General features: G+C 39.8%; 2 protein-coding genes across 10 annotated transcripts in view; one reads left to right on the top strand and one right to left on the bottom strand.

Annotated features, from left to right (window-relative positions):
• MSH3 (mutS homolog 3) overlaps nucleotides 1-15004 on the bottom strand; it is a 181965-nt gene extending 166961 nt beyond the window's left edge. For 2 of the 4 annotated variants that reach the window (XM_038403844.2, XM_043515155.1), the window contains exons 1-6: nucleotides 14749-15004; nucleotides 8830-8953; nucleotides 5846-6069; nucleotides 4298-4513; nucleotides 1517-1633; nucleotides 581-698 (exon numbers count right to left, since the gene is read on the bottom strand). In XM_038403844.2, the coding sequence (XP_038259772.1) occupies nucleotides 581-698; nucleotides 1517-1633; nucleotides 4298-4513; nucleotides 5846-6069; nucleotides 8830-8953; nucleotides 14749-14898 (949 nt within the window). In that variant the 5' untranslated portion in view covers nucleotides 14899-15004. Of the gene's footprint in view, nucleotides 1-580; nucleotides 699-1516; nucleotides 1634-4297; nucleotides 4514-5845; nucleotides 6070-6113; nucleotides 6202-8829; nucleotides 8955-14748 lie in introns of those variants that run through there. The other 2 variants (XM_038403846.2, XM_038403851.2) reach the window with 2 other exon arrangements.
• DHFR (dihydrofolate reductase) overlaps nucleotides 8364-21112 on the top strand; it is a 47809-nt gene continuing 35060 nt past the window's right edge. The window contains exons 1-3 of one of the 6 annotated variants that reach the window (XM_043515158.1): nucleotides 8364-8392; nucleotides 15959-16008; nucleotides 20970-21075. In XM_043515158.1, the coding sequence (XP_043371093.1) occupies nucleotides 15984-16008; nucleotides 20970-21075 (131 nt within the window). In that variant the 5' untranslated portion in view covers nucleotides 8364-8392; nucleotides 15959-15983. Of the gene's footprint in view, nucleotides 8393-15027; nucleotides 15577-15745; nucleotides 15840-15954; nucleotides 16009-16767; nucleotides 17057-20969; nucleotides 21076-21112 lie in introns of those variants that run through there. The other 5 variants (XM_038403853.2, XM_038403852.2, XM_043515157.1 and 2 more) reach the window with 5 other exon arrangements.

Raw genomic sequence — 21112 nt, 5'->3', positions numbered from 1 at the left:
CCCCCTGGGCTATGCAAAACAGAAAATCTTGCTCTCGTGTTTACTGCATACCCAAAAAGATTAGAGGTTAAGATGAGGAAGCCCTTGATTCTTGAAGTCTCATTTCTAGCACAAAATTCCTTATGCTGATTTCCAGAGGTTGACTTTAAAAAAAAAAAAAAAAAAACAAAAACAAACTACTGGAACTGGATGCACTACCATTTCCAAAAAGTGCTCCAATAATGCAATCCCGCAATAGATTCCAGTGCTATTGCAAAAGATCTGAAACTCACAAATATGGACAGTTTTAACATTTCACCATCCTCTATTTCTCAGTCCTATTGAATAAATTTCTGCTGTAAATACAGAAGTGACAACAGGTGCAATACAGCCAGAACTTTCCCAATGCAGAGGAGCAAAAACATTCAGCACTTCCCTCCCACCCACCCACGCCCATTAATTAACAGGAACATGCTCTCTTATACTGAAGGACTATTGCAAAAAATCTCAAACACACACAATCCATACTGAACATTGCATAACACAGAGCACAATGAAGGTTAGTATAAAAGCAAAATAATTAACACATCAAAAAAGATATCTTCTCCAATAAGTGTAGATTTGGTATAGAGTGCAGTCAGTTTTCGAGTAAAGAGAGAGCTTTTATTTTCTCCAGCAGCCTTCAGTGCTGCAGTTTCCATTTGTTTTACAACTCCCACCTATAATGTGCACAAATAAAAAATATGTTAACTAATGAAGGAAAAAGGATAACCAACTTTAAACAACAAAAAATTTAATTTAAGAGATACAAATATTAAACCATAATATGCTTGTGAGGGGAGGAGGACTAGAACCAGCCCTACTAATTCAGACCATCAAGTATGACAGAATTGCAGCTTACCTGCAACTTCCTTTCTCCTCTTGCCCTTACTGTCTCATGGTTTATACTGAAACAACTTAGCTTGAGAGGTTGGCCACCTGTCAGAGAAGAATTGCTGCAACAATTCTTTCAATGTAGATAGTAAAGTTCACCAGAACATCAAGATATAAGAGGTACAAAAAAAAGTCTTGCATGATCATAGAGGGGAAAGAAGGGAAAGAGATTAGCAACAGAGAGATTAACAACAATGGAAAAGAAGGGAAGAAAAACCATGGGTTGAGAAGAAAAAAAAAAAAAGAGGAAAACAGAGAGAGAGAGAGATGGATGGATGGATGAAGAAAGTGCTTTCTGTCCTACTTTCTATCACTTACTGACAGGCAGAACTGCTTCCAGAAAAGTCAAATGGACCCTGAAATATTGTGAGATCAACAGAGGAGACCTGAATCAACATTATTAAAAATCATAAAGGTTCCAAGACATTGTATATAGAAAGCAATGAATGCAAAGGAGTTTGTCATACATTTTTCCAGTAAAATATTAAAAGGTTTCATATTTTTTATCTTTCAAGTGAGAACATCCATATGACATCAACAAATTATTTCGGTAAGGATTGATACTATTTTGGTTTTAACAATATCTAATTAAATAAAAAATGACCTTATATCCTTTTGCTACAAGTCGCCGTATGTGAACAAATAGTCTATGGGTCGGTATACTGGCAGTCATAAAATTGTGATCCTGATGACAGTAAATGTTTAGCTCCTTCGCTGCAATCTGCAAAGTATGAAAAAAATAGTCAGTCAATTAGGCTCACTCTTACTTCACATTCCCTGTCTAGATTCTTTTGGCAACTGTGATAGAGCTGTGTGAATACAGACTTGTCAAAAAGTGATACTGTAAATCAGCTAAAAGAAAAGGAGTACTTGTGGCACCTTAGAGACTAACAAATTTATTAGAGCATAAGCTTTCGTGAGCTACAGCTCACTTCATCGGATGCATTTAACCGCATTTAAATGCATCCGATGAAGTGAGCTGTAGCTCACGAAAGCTTATGCTCTAATAAATTTGTTAGTCTCTAAGGTGCCACAAGTACTCCTTTTCTTTTTGCGAACTAACACGGCTGCTACTCTGAAACCTGTAAATCAGCTATCAACCAAAACTATGGCGGTGTATTGTGGAATGCTAAGCAGGAGAACTGAGGTACTAGAAGTCTAAGCATGGAGCAAGCATTCATAATCTCAGAATCCTAACCAGAACAGAGGACTCCATTCCCACAGGCTTTACTTGTTAACTTATCAGGGTGGATAAAAAAAATCAATTATTCTTTTTAAAAAAAAACACAAAATTACTTTGAGTTAAACTGGGTTTTTTATTTAAATTAAATGCATTTTCTATTTTAAAATAAACCCATTTAAAATTAAAATTGAAAATACAATGGACTACAAAAAAAGACCTAAAATTAATATAATCTATTAAAATAATTTAAATTAAGTACAAAAAATAAGAAGCAGTACCTATTTGCTGCTGAAGTTTTAAAGATCATCAAACCACTGAACTGATGAAAATCACCGGCCAAGCCAGAGTTTGCTGAAATGCTAAATGAGTTTTTGACAGCACTAGCATCTTCTGCAGGTGCAGAAGGAATATTTTTTTCATTCTTATTTAACTAGTTCAGTTAAATGACCTGTTCATTTCAAGTCAAAAACAATTAGAAGTTGAAAAAAAGCAGGAAAGCTAGTTTTCTTCGTACTATCATTGAATAAAAAAAGCTAGGTCTGAAAGGAAGAGATCTACTAGTCTTGAAAGACATAGTCCCCAGAATCTATCAGTTCAACTTACTAAATACATATAATACTTCCTTTGTTTAATAAATCAGTTAGCTTTAAATGCAAAACATGTTTTGATGAACTCCACTAAATTTTTTTTTTTTTAAATGTACCCAGTACATTAAAGGAGTTTTATTGAACTAATAAAAACAATTTTAAAATACTAGTCCACTTCAACTGAATTTTAATTTCTACAGAGAGAGTGCTTGACTCAAAACACAACCAAAAAATTAATCTAGTAAAGATGATACATAATAAAAAAATTAAGAATCTGAATAAATGTATATTAAGTTATATAACTGCTTATATAAATGTGTTGATATAGTGTATTCTTCTGGTTATCAAAAGGAAGTACCAAATTTAGTTGGCTAGAATTAGTTACAAATCAACCTGTTTAAATGGTTACCAAGGAGAATGAACCTTTATTTACAAAGGTAACTAAAAAGTACAGAAGCAAAACAAGATTAAAATTGTTAATTTAAAATCAAGGTTTCCTGCTTAAAAATATGCTTTAAATCAATGATTGAAACCACTGATTTAAATCAATCCACCCTGTAACTTACCCCATGATACCGTGAATGAATACCAAGGGCCAAAGAGTTCCCATTGAAGTCCAGTGCAAGAATGCAGTGTAAGTTAGGTTACCTTGATAAACCTAAATAACTACTGAGCCCGTGAAACTGCACTCATCACATTAGCATCCAAGCACCCTCACAAAAACAAAAATCACAGCAGCCGCTAGAAACATGACATAACACAATGATCCAAAGACATTTTTCTTTCCAGATGCCAGCTCTGTGCTTTGGACAAGCAGATAGGTGTTAACCAACCTGAATGGGCTTCAGGACAGTAAATCTGCTAGCAAATAGGTAGACCAAATACCCAGAACAAAGACAACTGGGAAAATGAAACCTCCAATGGCTAAGCAAAAGTAGTTTTCCCTTTGCTCCTAATTATATATGTAAATAGCTCAGAACAAAGGCTAAAACAGTATTAATGATTTAGAGAGATGAGAGAAAGGATGTTTATGGGCCATTTTGTGGTTTGCAGACATGTAAGCCATGCTCCTTTGCCATTTTTGCCTGTTCATATAGATTACAGTTGTGCAGATAAAGCACCAGATACAATTTCATACCTAATTGTGTCAAACATCCCCTATTAATTTCTATATAGCCCTCTATTAATGAGGGTAGTAGCTATTTTCACAAATATATGCAATTAGGGCACTTGGACATTGCATTTTTCAGAGAGAGTCATCAGGTTACTGTCAAGCTAAATATTTTTATTCTGATAATTAGTTCTATGTCATAATACAGTTCACCCTCAATTTCTTCAGTTTAACTTTGGTAAACAAGGTAATGTTATTGTAGAATCTAATATTTGCTGATTTGTCAGTACTTCAAATAGGGAATACTGAAATATTGATGTATCTTTTTTGTGGTACAAAAAAATTTTTAAATTGACACCTTTAGATTTAAAGAGGGTAGATCTTTTGTATCTTGATTACAAGTGTTATTCTAAATTTAAAGAACTTTTTCTATCAATGATGGTGGCCCTCCACACAATGTAACAAAGTGAGCAACAATAAGTGCTCTTGGTAAAACTTACTTACCTCTGCATCTTCTCCAAAGAATCTATACTTATATCCACATTCCACGCACAAAATAGTATCTTTATACTGTTCTTTCATTTCTATGAACTGGAGTTCTAGTGGAGTGTATATGCTTTTGGTTTTTTTATTAAGGAGGTTTATATTAGAAATATTTTGAGAACCTTCATAACTCTTACATGATGCTGAAAATTGACTAAGACTGAAGCATGACTGTTCCTGTGAACAAAAAAGAGGTATTACAATAATTATGGAGGAACACTCAATTACTGAATACTTAAATTAAACTTTTTAAAACATACAGTTTCGGCATCCAGAACTGGCTGTCATACAACCGTGCTGAATATATTGAAGCATTCTTTCAGGTTAAAATAACAATTCTGAACCTACTATCAGCTAGTGCAATATATATGCATAAACAATAGCCGAAAACAAAGATCATGAAAGGAAAACAAAGGCTAGAAAGGGAAGAAAGAAAAGTTCTGTGACTGATCACATGACTGCATACGCTCAATCCCACTCCACACAATGACCTTCCAAGAGGTCTTCAATTAGCCTCTCCTTCCATCAGTTGTCCATGTAAACAAAATATAAAATGTCAAATCTTATCAAATTTGGTATCTTTCCTTCAACCAAAAATGCAAGTTAACTGATCTAAACTAGGCAAAATAAGTATGGAAGATAATATAGAAGTGCTGGAAGTAAAGCTCTCCTCTGCTGAACAACAACCTGCCAATCCACGAAAAAGCAGTACATCAAACAAGCAGTTATGTGCCTTGACCTCTAAATCCCCAATCTGATCCAGGTGAGAGATTCTTGTGCCCATATGGAGCCCAATAAAAATCAGTGAGGCACCAGGCTGATACAAGGTTCTCCTACTTCAATCAGATTGCAGGATCAGGACTCAAATATTTAGCAAGTACTCCTATTATAGCCTGTTTTGAGAGCATAGGGACACTATATTTAACTGTGCAGATATCATTCCAATGTTTTTTTTCCAATATAAACCTATCTCCAAAATACGTTCTGGTCTAACCACATCTTCCACAGTGGGGAACATTATAGAGTGTTAACAGCCTTGAATCCCACTGGGATACGTTACATTCCAGTAATAATTTTGTATTCGTTTCTATCCTTATTATAACACCTGAATTGAACAAGAACTCAGTTGAAAGTCACATTGGAAAAGATGTGTACGCAAATATGAATAATCTCACCACATCCAAAGTACAGGATATGTTACCACCATTTTCTATCTTCTAATCTTTAAACATTTCTTATTTAAAACAAATTTCATTAAAACTTCAGTTACATTATTTAAGAATATCACTGAAGAAGATCAAGAGTGGTTTTATTTACTGTGTAAAGAGTTAAGTAAAATGCTAGAATATGAATGTCAGATTCTACCATTGGTACGATATTGCATAATTTCATGTTGCATTCTGTCACATAGAACTTAAGAAAAACCCAGCGAAGTCTGTATTTTAATCATAAAAAGCAATCCAAACTGCACTGTAATTCAGTGGTCCCTGGAACAGAAGTACTGCATACCTTCTCACTGATCTGAGAACCTGTGTCCTGAGAATGAAGAGCACTATTCATTTCCAGGGTTCTTTCCACAAAAGTAGGACATTTTTCCAAGTGCACAGATGGACTCCCTTGTAAAGTATCCATCTGGACTCTGTTACATGGGTGCTTTGAATCACTGCAGAATTCTCTCAGTTTGTTTAATGTTTTCACAGATATGGAGGGCCTGGCGCATTTCTTAGGCTCTTCTTTATTAGTAAAAATACACAAGGAAAATATATTAACAAATTACCTTGCAATTAGGATTTCAATGAGATTGACATCAAAGATGAGAAAGACAAGGTAGATAAGGTAATATCTTTTACTGGACCAACTTCTGCCTGTGGAAGATACAAGCTTTTGAGCTACACAGAGCTCTACTTCAGGTCTGGGGAATGATGGATAGTGTCTGTGCTAAATATAAATTGGGACAGGTGGTTAAGCAAAAGGAGTACTGCATGTTGGAGGCAGTCATTTGAAATTAAAGTAAACAACTAGGAGTAGCTTGTTCTGTGTAAACGTTCTGGAATGGGCATTTAAGGGAACCTGGTAGTGTGGTGCATTACAAAAGAAGGCAGTACTCAGCATCATTAATCTAGCATAAGTATTCTTCTAAATAACTATTTGTTTAACTGTTATAAAAATTACATTCACATTAACATTAAATCATAATCACAGTCTAAAACAACTAATATTTACATAGATATATAAAGAAACAGGATCAACTTAAAAATCACACTTCTTACTATTTTTGATCTACTATTGCTACAATTAATACCTACCTGAGGGTTGGTCTACATTGAAAGCTTACATAGGCATAAATATCTCTTTATGGGGTATAAAAAAAAAAAAAATCATCTATACTCGTAAGAGATGTAACTATGCCAATCCAACCCCCAATGTGTACAGCTCTAGGTCAATGGAAGAAGTATTCCATTGACCTAGTTACTCGCCTCTCTGGAAGGTGGATTAACTACAGTGACAGGAGAACCGCTCCTGCAGCTGTAATGAGTATCTACACTGAAGTGCTGCATCTGTGCCGCTGTAGCATTTTAAGTGCAGAAATAGCCTTAGTGCTGCTGTAGCACATAAGCACAGGTAATTCACCTCCCTGAGAGGCTGTAAATAGGTCAACCGAAGAATTTTTCCACTGACCTAGCACTGCCTCCGCCAGGGATTGGGCTGGCTTAACTACATCACACAGGAATGTGGCTTTTTCACACCTCTGAACAATGTAGCTGGGTAGACCTAACTTTTTAGTGTCAACCAGGCCTTAGATTGCGTCTTGAAAGACATTAAAGAAAAAAAAATTCCAAGTTTGCTTGTTTTGTGAATGCGACAGAACTTTGAATATAATCAGCTTCACTATTTTCCCTGTAAAATCTGTGAGGTCCAGGACCACAAAGAGACTAACATTTAGGCACCTAGAAAAATCAGTGAAACAATGGGATCACAAAGCCTGAGCTAGGTGCCTAGCCTCCCTATACAATGAATGGGGAGAGACAGGCACCTAAGAAAGAGATCCACAAAAGCCAACATACTAGGTGGGGAGCGGCCTAAGGGAGATGCCAAAGAAAGGGGGCAATAGTCTTTGGAGCAGAGGGACTGGATCTCCCACATGAATGCCCTAATCACAACGCTACAGAACCATTCTCAATCACACACTCTGGCCTAATGACTCATGATTTATCCAAAGAGGAACAGCTTCAACAGGAGAGACTACAGAATACTCTGACGTGAGTCTCCTCTAGCACAGTGGTTAGGGCATCCTCTGAAAGGTGGGAGATGCCTGTTCAAATCCTCTCCCCCCTATCAGGGAAAGGAAGGAATTGGATCCGAGTCTACCACAACCTAGCCGAGTGGTTAGAGCACTCACCTAAGTTATATGGGATGCTCTTCCTCCTCCATCTGGATTTTTGAATGGGTCCCAGTCCACTACGCATACTCAGAGCACACCTACTGGACCATGCTCTGCAAGAATATCTACCCTTCCCTGATATGAGAATCACATTGCCTAGAGAGGCAGCAGCCCACAAGCAGAAAGTAGGCATCTAGGGAACTTTTACAGCAAAAATGTAGGTACTGACTGAGTTTAGGCAGCTACAGGATTAGATGGCAACTGAGTGGGGGTTTTGTGGATTGTAAAAGTGCCTAAATCCAAATACCTTTTTGGATATGGGCCTTAGTTTCCCATTTCTGTGCATCTCACACAGAAGGCAAAAAAAAAAATGCTTTTAATAGAGCAAAGTAATTGTAAAGCTACAAAATCAGTAGGGGATCTGAGGCCAGTGTATCATCTGAAACTACTTTAGCTATTCTTTTTTCCAAATACACTATATTTCAAGTTGATAGTACGTCTCAACGTATTTTCACTCTTATTTCTGATGTACTTTCAAGCACAATAAAAATGTTCGCAAAAAAGAAAAAAGGAGTAGTTGTGGCACCTTAGAGACTAACAAATTTATTTGAGCATAAGCAATGCATCCGATGAAGTGAGCTGTAGCTCACGAAAGCTTATGCTCAAATAAATTCGTTAGTCTCTAAGGTGCCACAAGTACTCCTTTTTCTTTTTTGCGAATACAGATTAACACGGCTGCTACTCTGAAACCTGTTATTATAAAAGTGTTGTTCCACATCAATACAGTCCCTTTCTATTTTGAAAATGATTCTTTCCTCAAAAAATCTTTAATGGAGTTAATGAACCTATTTATTCACTGTCTTGTTTCTCTACCAAAATTAATTTGTTAGTTAAATGCTTCGTGTAGAAACAGAGCACAACTTTTTTCTTAAATTAGTTTCAACATAATTAGCAACTATGATTTCTCAACAACTAATGGCACTTTAAAATATATACACTGAATTCAAAAGCTAGTCCCTAAACTATATGACAATGTAATTTTAACTTTTGACAATTAATAACTATTTACTCAATTTAAGTGCCTGCAAGTTTTTGTTTACAATGAACTCACCAACATCAAGAATCTTCACTGCATCATGGCCGTCCTTTCTATTACTTTGTACTGGTTTTGTCCTCTTTTTACTAGGTTCATTGTTTTCAACAGCTCTTCTCTTATTTCTGCCAGACTTAGAAGTCTAAAACATTAATTTTTTAAAAAAGTTAGTTTATTTTCTTCCCTTGTCATATGCTGGAAGAATGAAAAATAGACACCCAAAAAATAGACTCTCTCTCTGCAGAATAAAGTAAAAACACCAATTTAATTTTCTATATAACACTTAGAAATTCTTTGCTCTTTTAACTAACTGTATATGTATGCATACAATGGTTTTTATAATTGGCTAGATTTCTTCAAAACAGATACAAAAACTAGTTACTCTTGGGGAATTCTGTGCAACTGCTTGTGCACATAATTAATGAGCCACACAATTTTAATTTTTTGCGCAAAAAAACTGGTCAGAAAGTTGTTGCAGTTCTGCCTTTTGCCCACCAGAGGATGATGTGGTGCTAAAAAAGAGCAGCAGTTCCTGGCCAGCTATGGAAGAGGAAAAATCTGCCTTCTTCACAGTGCCTGTCAGGCCAGGTCAAGAGACAGGGAGTCATAGATGGGTTCATACAGGCTTGTGGGGGAGGACAGATTGGGGCAGGGGCTGAATGGGAGGGGAGGTGCAGAGCCACGGTGGGGGGGGGGGGAAGAGGTGCAGGGCCACATAGTGATGAGGGAGGGAGTACAAGGCCACATGGGAGAAGGGGGATGGCTGAGTGGGAACACAGACACATCGGAACAGGAGAAGGGGTTGCAGGGCCACATGGGGATGTGGGGGGCATGGGTGTCTATGTGGGGGTGGAGGGACACATGGGGATGCAGGGACACATGGGAACAGGAGTAGATGTACCTGACTGAATGGGAACGGTTAGGGCTCAGCCAGGGTCTCCATGGAAGGACACTCCCTAACAATCCCTCCCTGCCCCCATCCCCAAAAAACCTGTTCCATAGTTTTCTTACCCTTACCCAACAACCCTCCAAGTTCACACCCTAGCTCCTTCCCAGCAATTACTTCCCTCTCCCTCAGCTCCTCCATTACCCGACTCCCTCAAGCTTTTGCACTGCTTCTGCAGGGTGTGGGAAATATGGTTCTGTATTGTAGTTGAAATGAATTATTACTCAGAGTTCTGTATTAATATGCCTAGTAAGGAAACTATTTGTCAAAAAACATTCCCTGAATCTCTTTTTGTTGTCTGTATTGTTACAGACATACTTGCTAACAGATATTATGAAATAAATGACCAAAAATAACTGAAACTGGTGTGGTTATATTGTGTTATTTTAACAAATAAAATATGCAGAATTTGAAAATGCTGGGCACAGGATTTTTAAATTTTGTTGCAGAGTTTTTAATTTTTTGGTGCAGAATTCCTCAAGGAGCAACTAGTGTACTCTACAGATAGTAGAAAGAACAAGGTATTATTGCAACATAGCTCCAGTCACTAGCTCTACTATGTCTACATGTTGGACAAAATCCTTATCCCAATAGAATAGCTGGCGCAACATCCATTGACTTCAATAGGACTAGGATCTGACCCTTTGTGAGCAAAATTACCATTAGAAAACTTTTCACTGCCCTACCTGAAATGACTTGGGCCTTTACCCTGCGCTGAGCTCTGCAGAGACACACCCTCAGGCTTATTGGAAACTGGGGCCTTGGTGACCTAAATTATAGTGCCATAGGTGAACTTAACACTTTACAACCACATAAAAAGATAAAGTCCTTGATCCCCTTAAACCTCACAGTGAATAGACATCCATGTTACGAACCTCCTCCCCACAAGTAGTATTGATTACTCGTTCTTTGGTAGAGAAGACAAGAATTAATAGTGCATGTAAACTGAACAGAACTGAGGGATATTGGTTTGGTTAATGTTGCATCTGCTGTCAGGAGAGAGACGATTTCAGTTACCAGGACTATCCAGCCAGCATCTTCCATCCATAACTAATTCACTTACAAAATTATCTTTTCTGTATCCATAGCACTTTGTACATACAAAGTGTGATGAATACACATTTCAATGTTAATTTATCAAAAAGGATTTTAACTATTTGTTGCTATTCATACCGATGAGATTTTTCCTATGTACTAACGTGTTTCAAATACGAGTAATATTTTTTGTTGGTGGTGGAGACTTGACTTTGGAGAACTTGCCTAATATAGGAAGGCAGAACCGAAACTTTAAAAAGGCTTACTACCGCAGTTTATTTTAAAATACTTTTTAAAGGAAAAAAACCCAGAAAATCATTTTTGACTGCTGATTCTTAAACGATGTGATCTTTAACTTTCTTTATGGTCAGTACATTGATCAGATTATAACTTCTTCATCCATAAAATATTCTGATTGATAAAGATTGCATGTGTATAATGGTTTCAGTTATTTCTTTATATTTGACTATTTCTTGTAATATACAACATGTGCATACTGTCATTCTACAGTTCCAGATACATTTAAAAGCAGTCTGAGGGTCTCTTTTGACACTTCTAACAATAGTAACATTTTCCCCGACAGTATAAAACAGATGGTTTGTGTATGTCATTGGGGAAATCAAAACTTCATCTAATCCTGCACCCAGTTCAAGGTCTGTTATAAAAAAAAGTCACTTGCCATGATATCTATGTCTCTCTGAGAGCATTGTCTGTATGGGATATGTCCCTTCCCTCCCCGCAGAGCTGAGCTTCTAGAATTTTCTAAAAAGTATTGCCCAGTGAGGCTGCATGAGCACCATTTTCTGAATATGGGCATGGAACACCAACTGCCCACAAAGAAACCTTTTTTCCCTGATGAGTAGTGTAAATGTTTTTATAGACTGCAGCAGAAGTCTCCTAGACTTCTATAGAGTATGCCACATCATGCTCCATACTGCAAGGTAAGGTGATTCTAGATTAGAAGATAAGACTTGAGAGAGAAGGTCTGATGATACTGAAAGAAATGAAGGCTCCTGAGAGAGAGAGACAGACAGACAGACACATCAGCATACAAATACTGTCAGGCCCATGCTTTATTACGGAGGGAATTCTGCATCACTGTGCACATGCAGAATTCATGTCTTCCACAGATTTTTTTTTCTCTGAAGAAGATATAGTCTGCTGAAGAAGTGCTACAGTTATGTCCTTTACCCATCAGGGGCTGCTGTGGCACCAGAACAGAGGACAGCCAGTTTACCAACAGCAGCAGTCAGCAGCCAATAGGGAGGTGGAGGGGCTGCGTTCCTCACAGCACCCTGTTAGGAGGCCTGGAATATGGGGGGGGAAGGAGTGGGGCACACAGGGCTGCGGTTCAGAAGAGCTAGTGGCAGGGGTAGGGGCTGACTGGGAGTGAGGGTGCAGGGACATATAGGAACAGAGGATAAGGTTTGCAGGGACACATGGGGATGAGGGGCAGGGGTTGGCTGAGTGTCTGAATTGTAGTTTAAATAAATTATAATGCAAAGTTATGTATTAATATTCCTAGTAAGGAATCTATTTGTCAGAAAACATTTTCTGAATTTTTTTGTTGTTGTCTACATTTTTACAGACATTCCCATGGACAGGTATTTTGAAATAAATTACCAAAACAATTGAAACTGACATGATAATATTGTATTATTTTGAAAAATAAAATATGCAGAAATTTGCAATATTGTGTGCAGAATTTTTAGGCTCAGAATTCCCCCAAGAGTAATGCTTGAGCAACATTAATTTACACTAACTTTCTTTCCAACAATGATAAAGGACCTGCACTGGTGGTTTACTAACAGCAAGGGAGATTTAGGATTTTAAGAAAGTTTCAGCACCCCAAGTCTCAATTCTCATTGCCAGTAAGCCACTCTATCTGACACTGAGTTGGGTGTCAGGGTCATTCCTGATTTGCCTTGAAGCTGAAAGCAGCCTCCTCTGTCCTTCACAGGTATAGACAGCTCTTCAGATGTTATTTCCAGATACTGAGTTTGAAAGGTCTCCTCATTAAGGAAGGCACTGAACCAATGCTGTTTGTTGATGCAAGCCTAACAATGCAAAGGTCTTCCAAAATGAGCAGCAAACAGAGGAACGGTAAGGGAAAAACAAGAACTCCTGCCTCCAGATACATGGAAGGGCAAAACGCTCATAACTTAAATCTGCCTACTGTACCTGGATCTTTGGAGGTCTGATCAGCAATGACCAGAAATGTCCCAGGACAGTGGGTCAAGAATAGAATCATAGTTGTGCAGTCAAGCAAACTACTTAATACTTACTATCTATAATACAGTTAATAAAAATTAGGGAAATCTGGAATTATTTTTTAAAAAGATTCTAAAATCACTCCAGACTCAAAGGTACTTATATGCTCACCTGACTCTGGAAAGGGGAAAAAAATTAGGCACTTGGGGTCACAGCGCTTTCATAAACTCAGTTGCAAATATCAGATGCTGCAAAGATAGTACTTGTGTGGGCCCAAAAAAAAGCATTGCTTTCCAAAAAACTTCTAAAGCTCAGAGGAACTGGAGTAGGGGATGCAACCCACTGAGTGGGAATATGCAGTAGCCACTTCAAAGAATCTTGAGTATTGCATAGTACAACTCTCAGAAAATAAACTTAAAGCAACCTTATCAAATCCTGAACACCTACTCAGCCAGGGCAAATAGTTGTTCTTAATAGATTTTTTTAAATTATCATCAATCACCATGATACGGAGCTTGATAAAAAAAGATACTGTGCTTAGGCTGATAGATTTGCATAATTTGGCAATGTTGATTTTAAATTTAGTTTTTTTCAATTTTCAGCTTTATAAAAACTAAATATAAGCAAACACACAACATAGGGTCTCCTAGAAGCTTGAGTTCATCTTACACTTCAGTGTTGTGTGTGTCTGCAATATCTCAGCACAAAAGCAAATAGGGATAAAGGTAGACTTTCTGCTTCACTGCATTTCCTGGCTCTCTCACTCAAACCTTACATTATCTGGATTTGAGTTAGGGAGAAGAAAGTGAGATGTTACTACTCCCCCTGCCCTAGATAATCATACACATAAAAGGAACACAGTTTCACCTGCTTAGGGTATACCAAGTAAATATTGTACGTTAGAAGTTCAGAATGAAGTTTAATTCAGGCTATGTCTACATTACAAATTACTTCAGTATAACTTATGTCGCTCATGAGCGACAGAAATTATACCGACCTAAGCACCAGTATAGACAGTGCTTTGTCAGCAGGAGAGCTTCAGCCACCAACATAGCTACCACCTCTCAGAGAAGAAGGAGTTATTAAGCCGATGGGCAAGCTCTCACCCACCCACTAAAGACTTGTACACACTAGCGCTTACTTTGGTATAACTCAAGTGGCTCGGGTGTGGAAAAGTCACCCCCCTGAGCAAGGTAACTTACAGTGGCCTAGTCATCAGCGTGGAAAGCTTTATGTGGGCGGGAGAAGCTCTCCCACTGACATACCAACTACCACTCAGGAAAGTGGAGTAATTGTACCAAAAGGAAAGGGCTCTCCCGTCAGCATAGAGCACCTGCACTGGCAGCACTGCTACATCAGTACAGTCTGGTGTAGACTAGCCCTTGGACCGCCTTCATCAGAAGCGCTGCAGCGGTGACAAGACAGCAAACCCCCCCCAGCACCGCCGCCGACCTCGGCCATACAGCTCTGGTAGGGGTGTTGCTGGCGGGAGAGGTGAGGAGACTAGCCCGGCAGTTATAACGGCAATTACCCAGGCACCACAGCAATTAATTGGCGGTGGCGCGAGAGGCCCCCGGAAGGCCAGGGCCCGCCGTGGGCGCCGGCAGGGGTTTGTTTATGGCAATGTGTGGGGCCACGCACCGACCCAGGGTCACACAGCGCGTTAAGAAAAACCCGCCCCAGCGGTGCAGCCCCGCACCCTACACCCGTCACGCCGGCTGCTACTGCGCCCCTTCCCCGCGCACCGTGTGCGGAGCCACCGCCTGGAGCCCCTCGCCGCCGCCGCTCGCCGCGGAGCAGGCTGAGCAGCCGGCTACGCGTAGAGACCCCACCGGCCGGAAGAATTTACTCAGCACCGACGGTCCAGGGCCGCTGGGCTCTCGCCCCCGCGGCATGGTTGGGAACCCAGAAACCGGCGGCTCCCCGCACGCCAAGCGCCCGTACGCGCCGCCGAACACAAAGTGACGTGATCACGGCACCACGTGCAGGTCAGCGGAGGACGGCGTTAGAGGGAAAAGAGGTTGAACTGTTGCCGGGGCGGGGCTCTGGAGAGAGAGGTGATTGGTGCTGTCCCTGACACGTGATGCTTTGCAGTGAGCGGCGGGCTGTCCCTCCCCTTTCCCCAAAAAGGCAAGGACGCCTAGGTCGCTCTGCGCATGCTCACCGCTCTGAGCGTGGGTTGTGGCGCGCTAAATCCAAAGTCTGAACCAAGCGGGAGGCTGAACAGGCGGGAGGTGAGAGCAGAAAGGAAGCGCCATGGTCCGCCCCTTAAACTCCATAGCCGCCGTGTGCCAGAACATGGGCATCGGGAAGAACGGAGACCTCCCTTGGCCCCGACTCAGGTAGTGCGATCCGGGCCTCTTCGTCCTCTAGCGAGAGCTGCGCAAATGGACTACAAGTCCTAGCATGCCATGTTGCCATGCCTATGGGCCGGTTGGCTTGAGAGGGAGCGTGGCATGCCGGGATGTGTAGTCTGCGGGGAGGGGGTGTTGGCGCCGCGAGGCAGGAGAGCGGAGATTCAGCGAGACTGCGTGGGGCCTTTCGCCTTTGGGTGTCTGAAACCAGACAGGTTAGTAGCCGCAGAACAGGGGCCTTCTGCCGGGCTGCGTGGTCTCCTCCGGGAAACAAGCGTGATGGGTCTCAGGCTCGTTCCCAGCAGTTGGCGGGATCCAGGCACGGGGCGGGGTTACTCACTTTCACGGGACTTAGGTCGCAAAGGTCAGGTTTCAGGCATGTGATCCGGCCTGTACGCAGCTTTGTACTGTTGCTTTCTATGCATCTGTCATAAACCTAGATGAACCGAGGACTTCAGCATGGCACCTCGGGGGCAATACATGTGCTTACATTTATTTAAAATTCATTTAAATTCTATTTTTACTATCAACAAAAGAAATCCAAACACATTTTTCCTAGTAAACCCACACTTGTGATTTTTTTTTCTTGTTCTGTTGATAGGAATGAGTTTCAGTATTTTCACAGAATGACTGTGACAACCACTGTAGAAGGTAATGTTTGTGTTTTCACTTTTTATGCTTCTACTTATTAAAACTAGTCTCTGTGATGACACTAAATTGAAAAAAAGAAAAGGAGGACTTGTGGCACCTTGGAGACTAACAAATTTATTTGAGCATAAGCTTTCGTGAGCTACAGCTTGCTTCATCGGATGCATTGCTTATGTTCAAATAAATTTGTTAGTCTCTAAAGTGCCACAAGTACTCCTTTTCTTTTTTGCAAATACAGACTAACACAGCTTCTACTCTGAAACTAAATTGAAAAGATTAGTAACTTTCCTGTCTATATTGACTTGATTATTGTTTTAGTATAAAATAAGTTAATACGTGTATCTTTTCATGTGACAGTTACATAGCTATTTACACTGATCATGTCTTCTGCGTCTTGCACTGAACCAAGTTTACTTAACAGATAAGTATGTCTGTCTACTTAGTGCACATGCTGTATTGAGATAAATTTTCATAATGGGGTTGTGGGGTTTTTTTGAGAATGTAATTTGACTGTCTGAGTGAAATTCTATTCATTTGCAAATTACATAAGCATAATTAAGATATAGAAATAGATAGTTTTTTTTTCATCTTGCTTTTACCTGTCTGTTAATAAAAGTAGAAATGGAACTATTTAATTTATTGCAGACTGTAACACTATATTCTGAAAAAGTTTGTTTTTATTTTCTCTAAATCAAAATGGTGGACCGTCACTTTTGGGCTTGGGAAACTAGCACTGAATGGTGGGATTGCATCATTATGCAGGTCTGGCATAACGAGCAGTGGCTGCTGAACTTTGGGATTCAAAAAGCCACCTTCCAGCGACTGTGTGCAGCAGAAGAATACCAAAATGAGAAGATTGTGGCGATCGCTGTGTGGAAGTTGGCAACCTCAGGCTGCTACCGGTCGATCACGAATCAGTTTGAAGTTGGGAAGTTTACCATTGGGGCTGTGTTAACGCAAGTGTATACAGACTAACACGGCTGCTACTCTGAGAGCCATTAATGACATCCTGCTACAAAGGACTATGACTCTTGGCAATGTGCATGAAATAGTGAATGGCTTTGTGGCAGTGGGATTCCCTAATTGCAGAGGGGCAATAGATAACACGTCTATTCCAATGGATGAGCTGCGATGGTGTCCCTAGACTCTGTTTGCCAGAAACTGGGAATGAGCAACAGGGAATGGGTCACTTCATGATTATCTGTTCTATTCATTCCCTCTGAGGGCACCTGGCATTGGCCACTGTCAGCAGACAGGATACTGGGCTAGATGGACCTTTGGTCTGACCCAGTATGGCCATTCTCATGTTCTTTATGTAAAACTTTTTAAACTGAATATTTAAAAAATTCAATATACTATTGGGCTGAATATCAAAACTAGGAGTTTCAGTATGAATGCAAACTGCATAATTAAATTGTTATGGCATCGATTTTTATTTTTATTTTTTTTTTTTTTAGGGTTTAATTTAAAAAAAAAATGTTCTATTTGACCCCACTAGTTTGGTGTGTCATCACATTTAGGAATCTTGGTTCAGATATGATCTTGAATAACCTTGGCTCCTCTGGAGTGTGTATACCAGGTCCATATTAAAGATTGGGTTTTGTGATTTCTGGAGAGGTTGTGGAAAGATTATATTGCTCTGTGAGCAATGCCAGCTAACTCACTATTAGAAGACTTTCCACCTTCTTAACTGGATACATCATAATATTGAATATTAGCATATGTCTTAACATACGCTAGACAATTTTATCGTAGGTCAGTTACGTGTTTTTTGTATTCCCTATACATATTGATTGTGTAGAGTCTGTATCTAAACTGACAATGCTAGTTATGTGCATTCAAAAATTTCTTAAAAAGTGTGATGAATTACACTTGCATGGAATGACTTATTGCTTTAAAGTCCTAACCATCTCATTTTGTTTAGTGGTTTCAATTGTATGATCAATTGACTGAGTTACTTTGTAATTTAAATTATTTTAAATTATCTAATCCACAGGTCCCCCGAATTGGAGTGCGCTCCTGTAGGGGGTTGCAAAGGAATGTTCAGGGGGCACAGCACCCACTGAGGGAGGGGAGGGACCACTACCCAGCCCCAGCTGTGGCCTCCTTTCCTCTGTCCATGACCCCAGCTCCCAAGGGGGGCAGAGACAGGAGTAAGGAAGGGGGGGTGGGCACCATGAAAAGTTTGGGGACCACTGATCTAATCCCTTTTTTGAAAAAGCTCTTTTATTTCCATAGATCATTTTTCCTCTGAGAGACTTCCTTGTAATACACTTCCTTTTATAAGGGCTTGTTTACACAAGGGGGTGGTTATTGTGACACTTTTGCTGTACATCTGGCAAAGCATGGCACACAAACTACACCAACAGCATGCACATGGAAAGCCTGTTCCATTTTTCAATTTGTGTGCTCATATGGTGGTGGTTTTTTTGCAAATTGAGAATTTTCAGAGGGTATCCCATGGTCTGTTGCTTCACTACAGCATGCATCCTGGGACTGATCTCACTGTGAGTCAGAAAGGCTCCTAGCTCAAATCTGCATAAAATGGCTGCCACCATGGGGCACCCAGAACAGAAGCTAGCATAGTTAACACAATAATAATTAGTAAATTGCAAAGATAAGTAGTTACACGCTGAAGTTCCCCCCCAGAAGCATCTGCCTCTTCAGTCCTGCTTTGAGCTTCTGGCTGGGACTTGGGCTTCACCAGTGCAGGGCAAGAATTGGGTTGGGTTTTAACTTGTTGTGCGTCAGAGTCCTGAGTCCCAGACAGATCCTGACTTTCAGGAGACAACTCCTCTCCAGCTTTGTCCTGCTCGTCCTCCAGTGATTATTGCCAGTCTTCCTCAAGTGGGGGTGGGGAAGAGAGCTGGGAGCAGGATCCACAAACTGTCTGGGGTGGGTGACTGTATAATTGTGTGAAATCCAGTCCAGTTATTCATAAAATGGACAGGTCACAAATCCTCTGTCTAATATTTTCCTTGCATCCCTAATTTTAATGTAGACCCTCCTGAACTGCTTGCTCTTTATTCAGCACTGGTAGGTGGCCCAGTCATGACCCCTCACAGACATCTGCTTTGCAATGTCCACAAACAGGCTTTATTACAATAGCTGTCCACAAGCTCTTCCTGCACTGATGCTTCTCCCCAGATGGCTGTGAGATCTATGGACTCAGCACCGCCACAAGCAGCAGCATCTTGTGGTGTTTGTGGAGCAGAATTGCCATAGTAGCACAAGAATGCTGAAATACTCAAACCCAGGACCAAATTAGCTAAATCTGGCCCCATGTGTCAGCTTTTAAATGAGGGAGTGGGTTTCCCTGGGAACTTGACATCCTAGCAGGCGAGGGTACGTGTGTAAGCAGATTGGTCAGTAACAGTCAACCTCCAAGCAGTGGGGAATAGCCATTGCAATAGGCATGCAAATAGTGATGTGCAGCTGTTGCCTGCACACAAACAACAGACCAAACTAATTCAGTTTGCAGCAAACTTAGTCCAATTTGCAAGAAGATTCCAGAGTGCAGTAAGTGCAGAGTCAATGCACTATGATACATTCTGTCTCTAAGGTGCCACAAGTACTCCTTTTCTTTTTATGTATGCCAGTGTTTTAGGTGCAGATTAACTCGCCTTGAACTAGTGCAAAACCTCCATGTAGTCAAGCCCTAATGTACTCCTTTAGAAGCATCCTAATATCTAATGTTAATTGAGAGAGGTTTCCTTTCTATAAATCTAATTTAAAGATATTGCAACAATTTTTACCTGATGTTTTCATTCTTGTAAATTTGCCCAACTATTATGGAATGTTCTTGAACAGTGTTCCTTTTAAAGTTATAAATGCTTGACCACAAGCCTAAATCCACCCCCTTTCATCTCATAGTTCAATAGTTGCACAGCTTGGCATGACATAGTTCAGATGCATATTGATATGTATCTTTCTATTTTGTTTTCATTGTTGCAAAGAGAAACCTCAAAGTAAAATGAATGGCTTATTAAATTAGATTTCAAAATGAAAGTATTACTTGGCAGTGGGGGTGCAGACTAGTTCAAGAGTTTATACAAAATAGCATTATCACTTGTAGCTGGGGTCCCAGATCTTAAAAAAATAAAGTTTCCAAACAAGTAGAAGCTTTGTTTAGCAGCATTATTGTGCTTGTGTAGATCTTCAGTTTACACCTAATTCTGTGCATGACTGTCAGTGCTTTCACATGAACGCTTTAGTTTTACACAGTGCATCATAGAGTGGTGGTGTTCTACTAAGCTAGTACACTAAATGCTGGTGTGAATATTCTCATCTTTTGCCACTAACATTTTAAAATGGTGATGTTAAGTTTGACACACAGTCCAGCTTTGTAAAACGGTCCCATTTAGTTTCAGGTTGTAGGTAAGTTTGTCTCCTAGCTTGCATTAGCTTCCTGGAAATGTTTGAAGTGGCAAAATCATTTTTCTATAATTTTGTGGGATGTAGATCCTACATTTTTAGAGAAAGAGATATCTGAAATGCTTTTAAGTTTAAATGTCACATGCTGAACATGTTATTATTTGTTTCTAGTGAAAAGAACCAGAGTTCCAGGAAGCTAGGGCCCAATCAAAGCAGCAATGAAGCTGTTCTCTCTTGGATAGTATAGATATTCTGCTGTTAATTATAAGCCATATAGTTATATTTAAAACTGATGGGTTTTGTTTGTCTTTTTAAAAAAGTGCATACCAAGGCCTTGATCCTGCAAACACGCATGTATGTAAGTTACTTTATTCACATGAGCAGTCACAGGGTCTGGGCTTAAGTTTGATCTTTTACTTACATTTAGTCTTGCTAACGTTTAAAATTTGCACTTAAACATATTAACTGTTTTGTTTAAATAGAATTCAAAGGAGATTGGGGGATAAATCCACTAGATGTCACTAAACCACCACCTCTGATTCTGTACTAAGTTGAAACCGTTTTTAAAAAATGTTTTGTATATTACACAGGTAAACAGAATGCAGTGATAATGGGTAAGAGGACCTGGTTCTCAATTCCTGAGAAGAATCGCCCCTTAAAAGACAGAATTAATATAGTGCTTAGCAGAGAGCTCAAGTAAGTACAAATCCTGATGATCTCATAAGTAAATGAT

Source organism: Dermochelys coriacea, chromosome 5 (genome assembly GCF_009764565.3).
Source record: "Dermochelys coriacea isolate rDerCor1 chromosome 5, rDerCor1.pri.v4, whole genome shotgun sequence".
Taxonomy (NCBI): Eukaryota; Metazoa; Chordata; order Testudines; family Dermochelyidae; genus Dermochelys; species Dermochelys coriacea.
The sequence above is the reverse complement of the archived record's forward strand: the minus strand, read 5'-3'. Positions and strand labels throughout refer to the sequence as shown.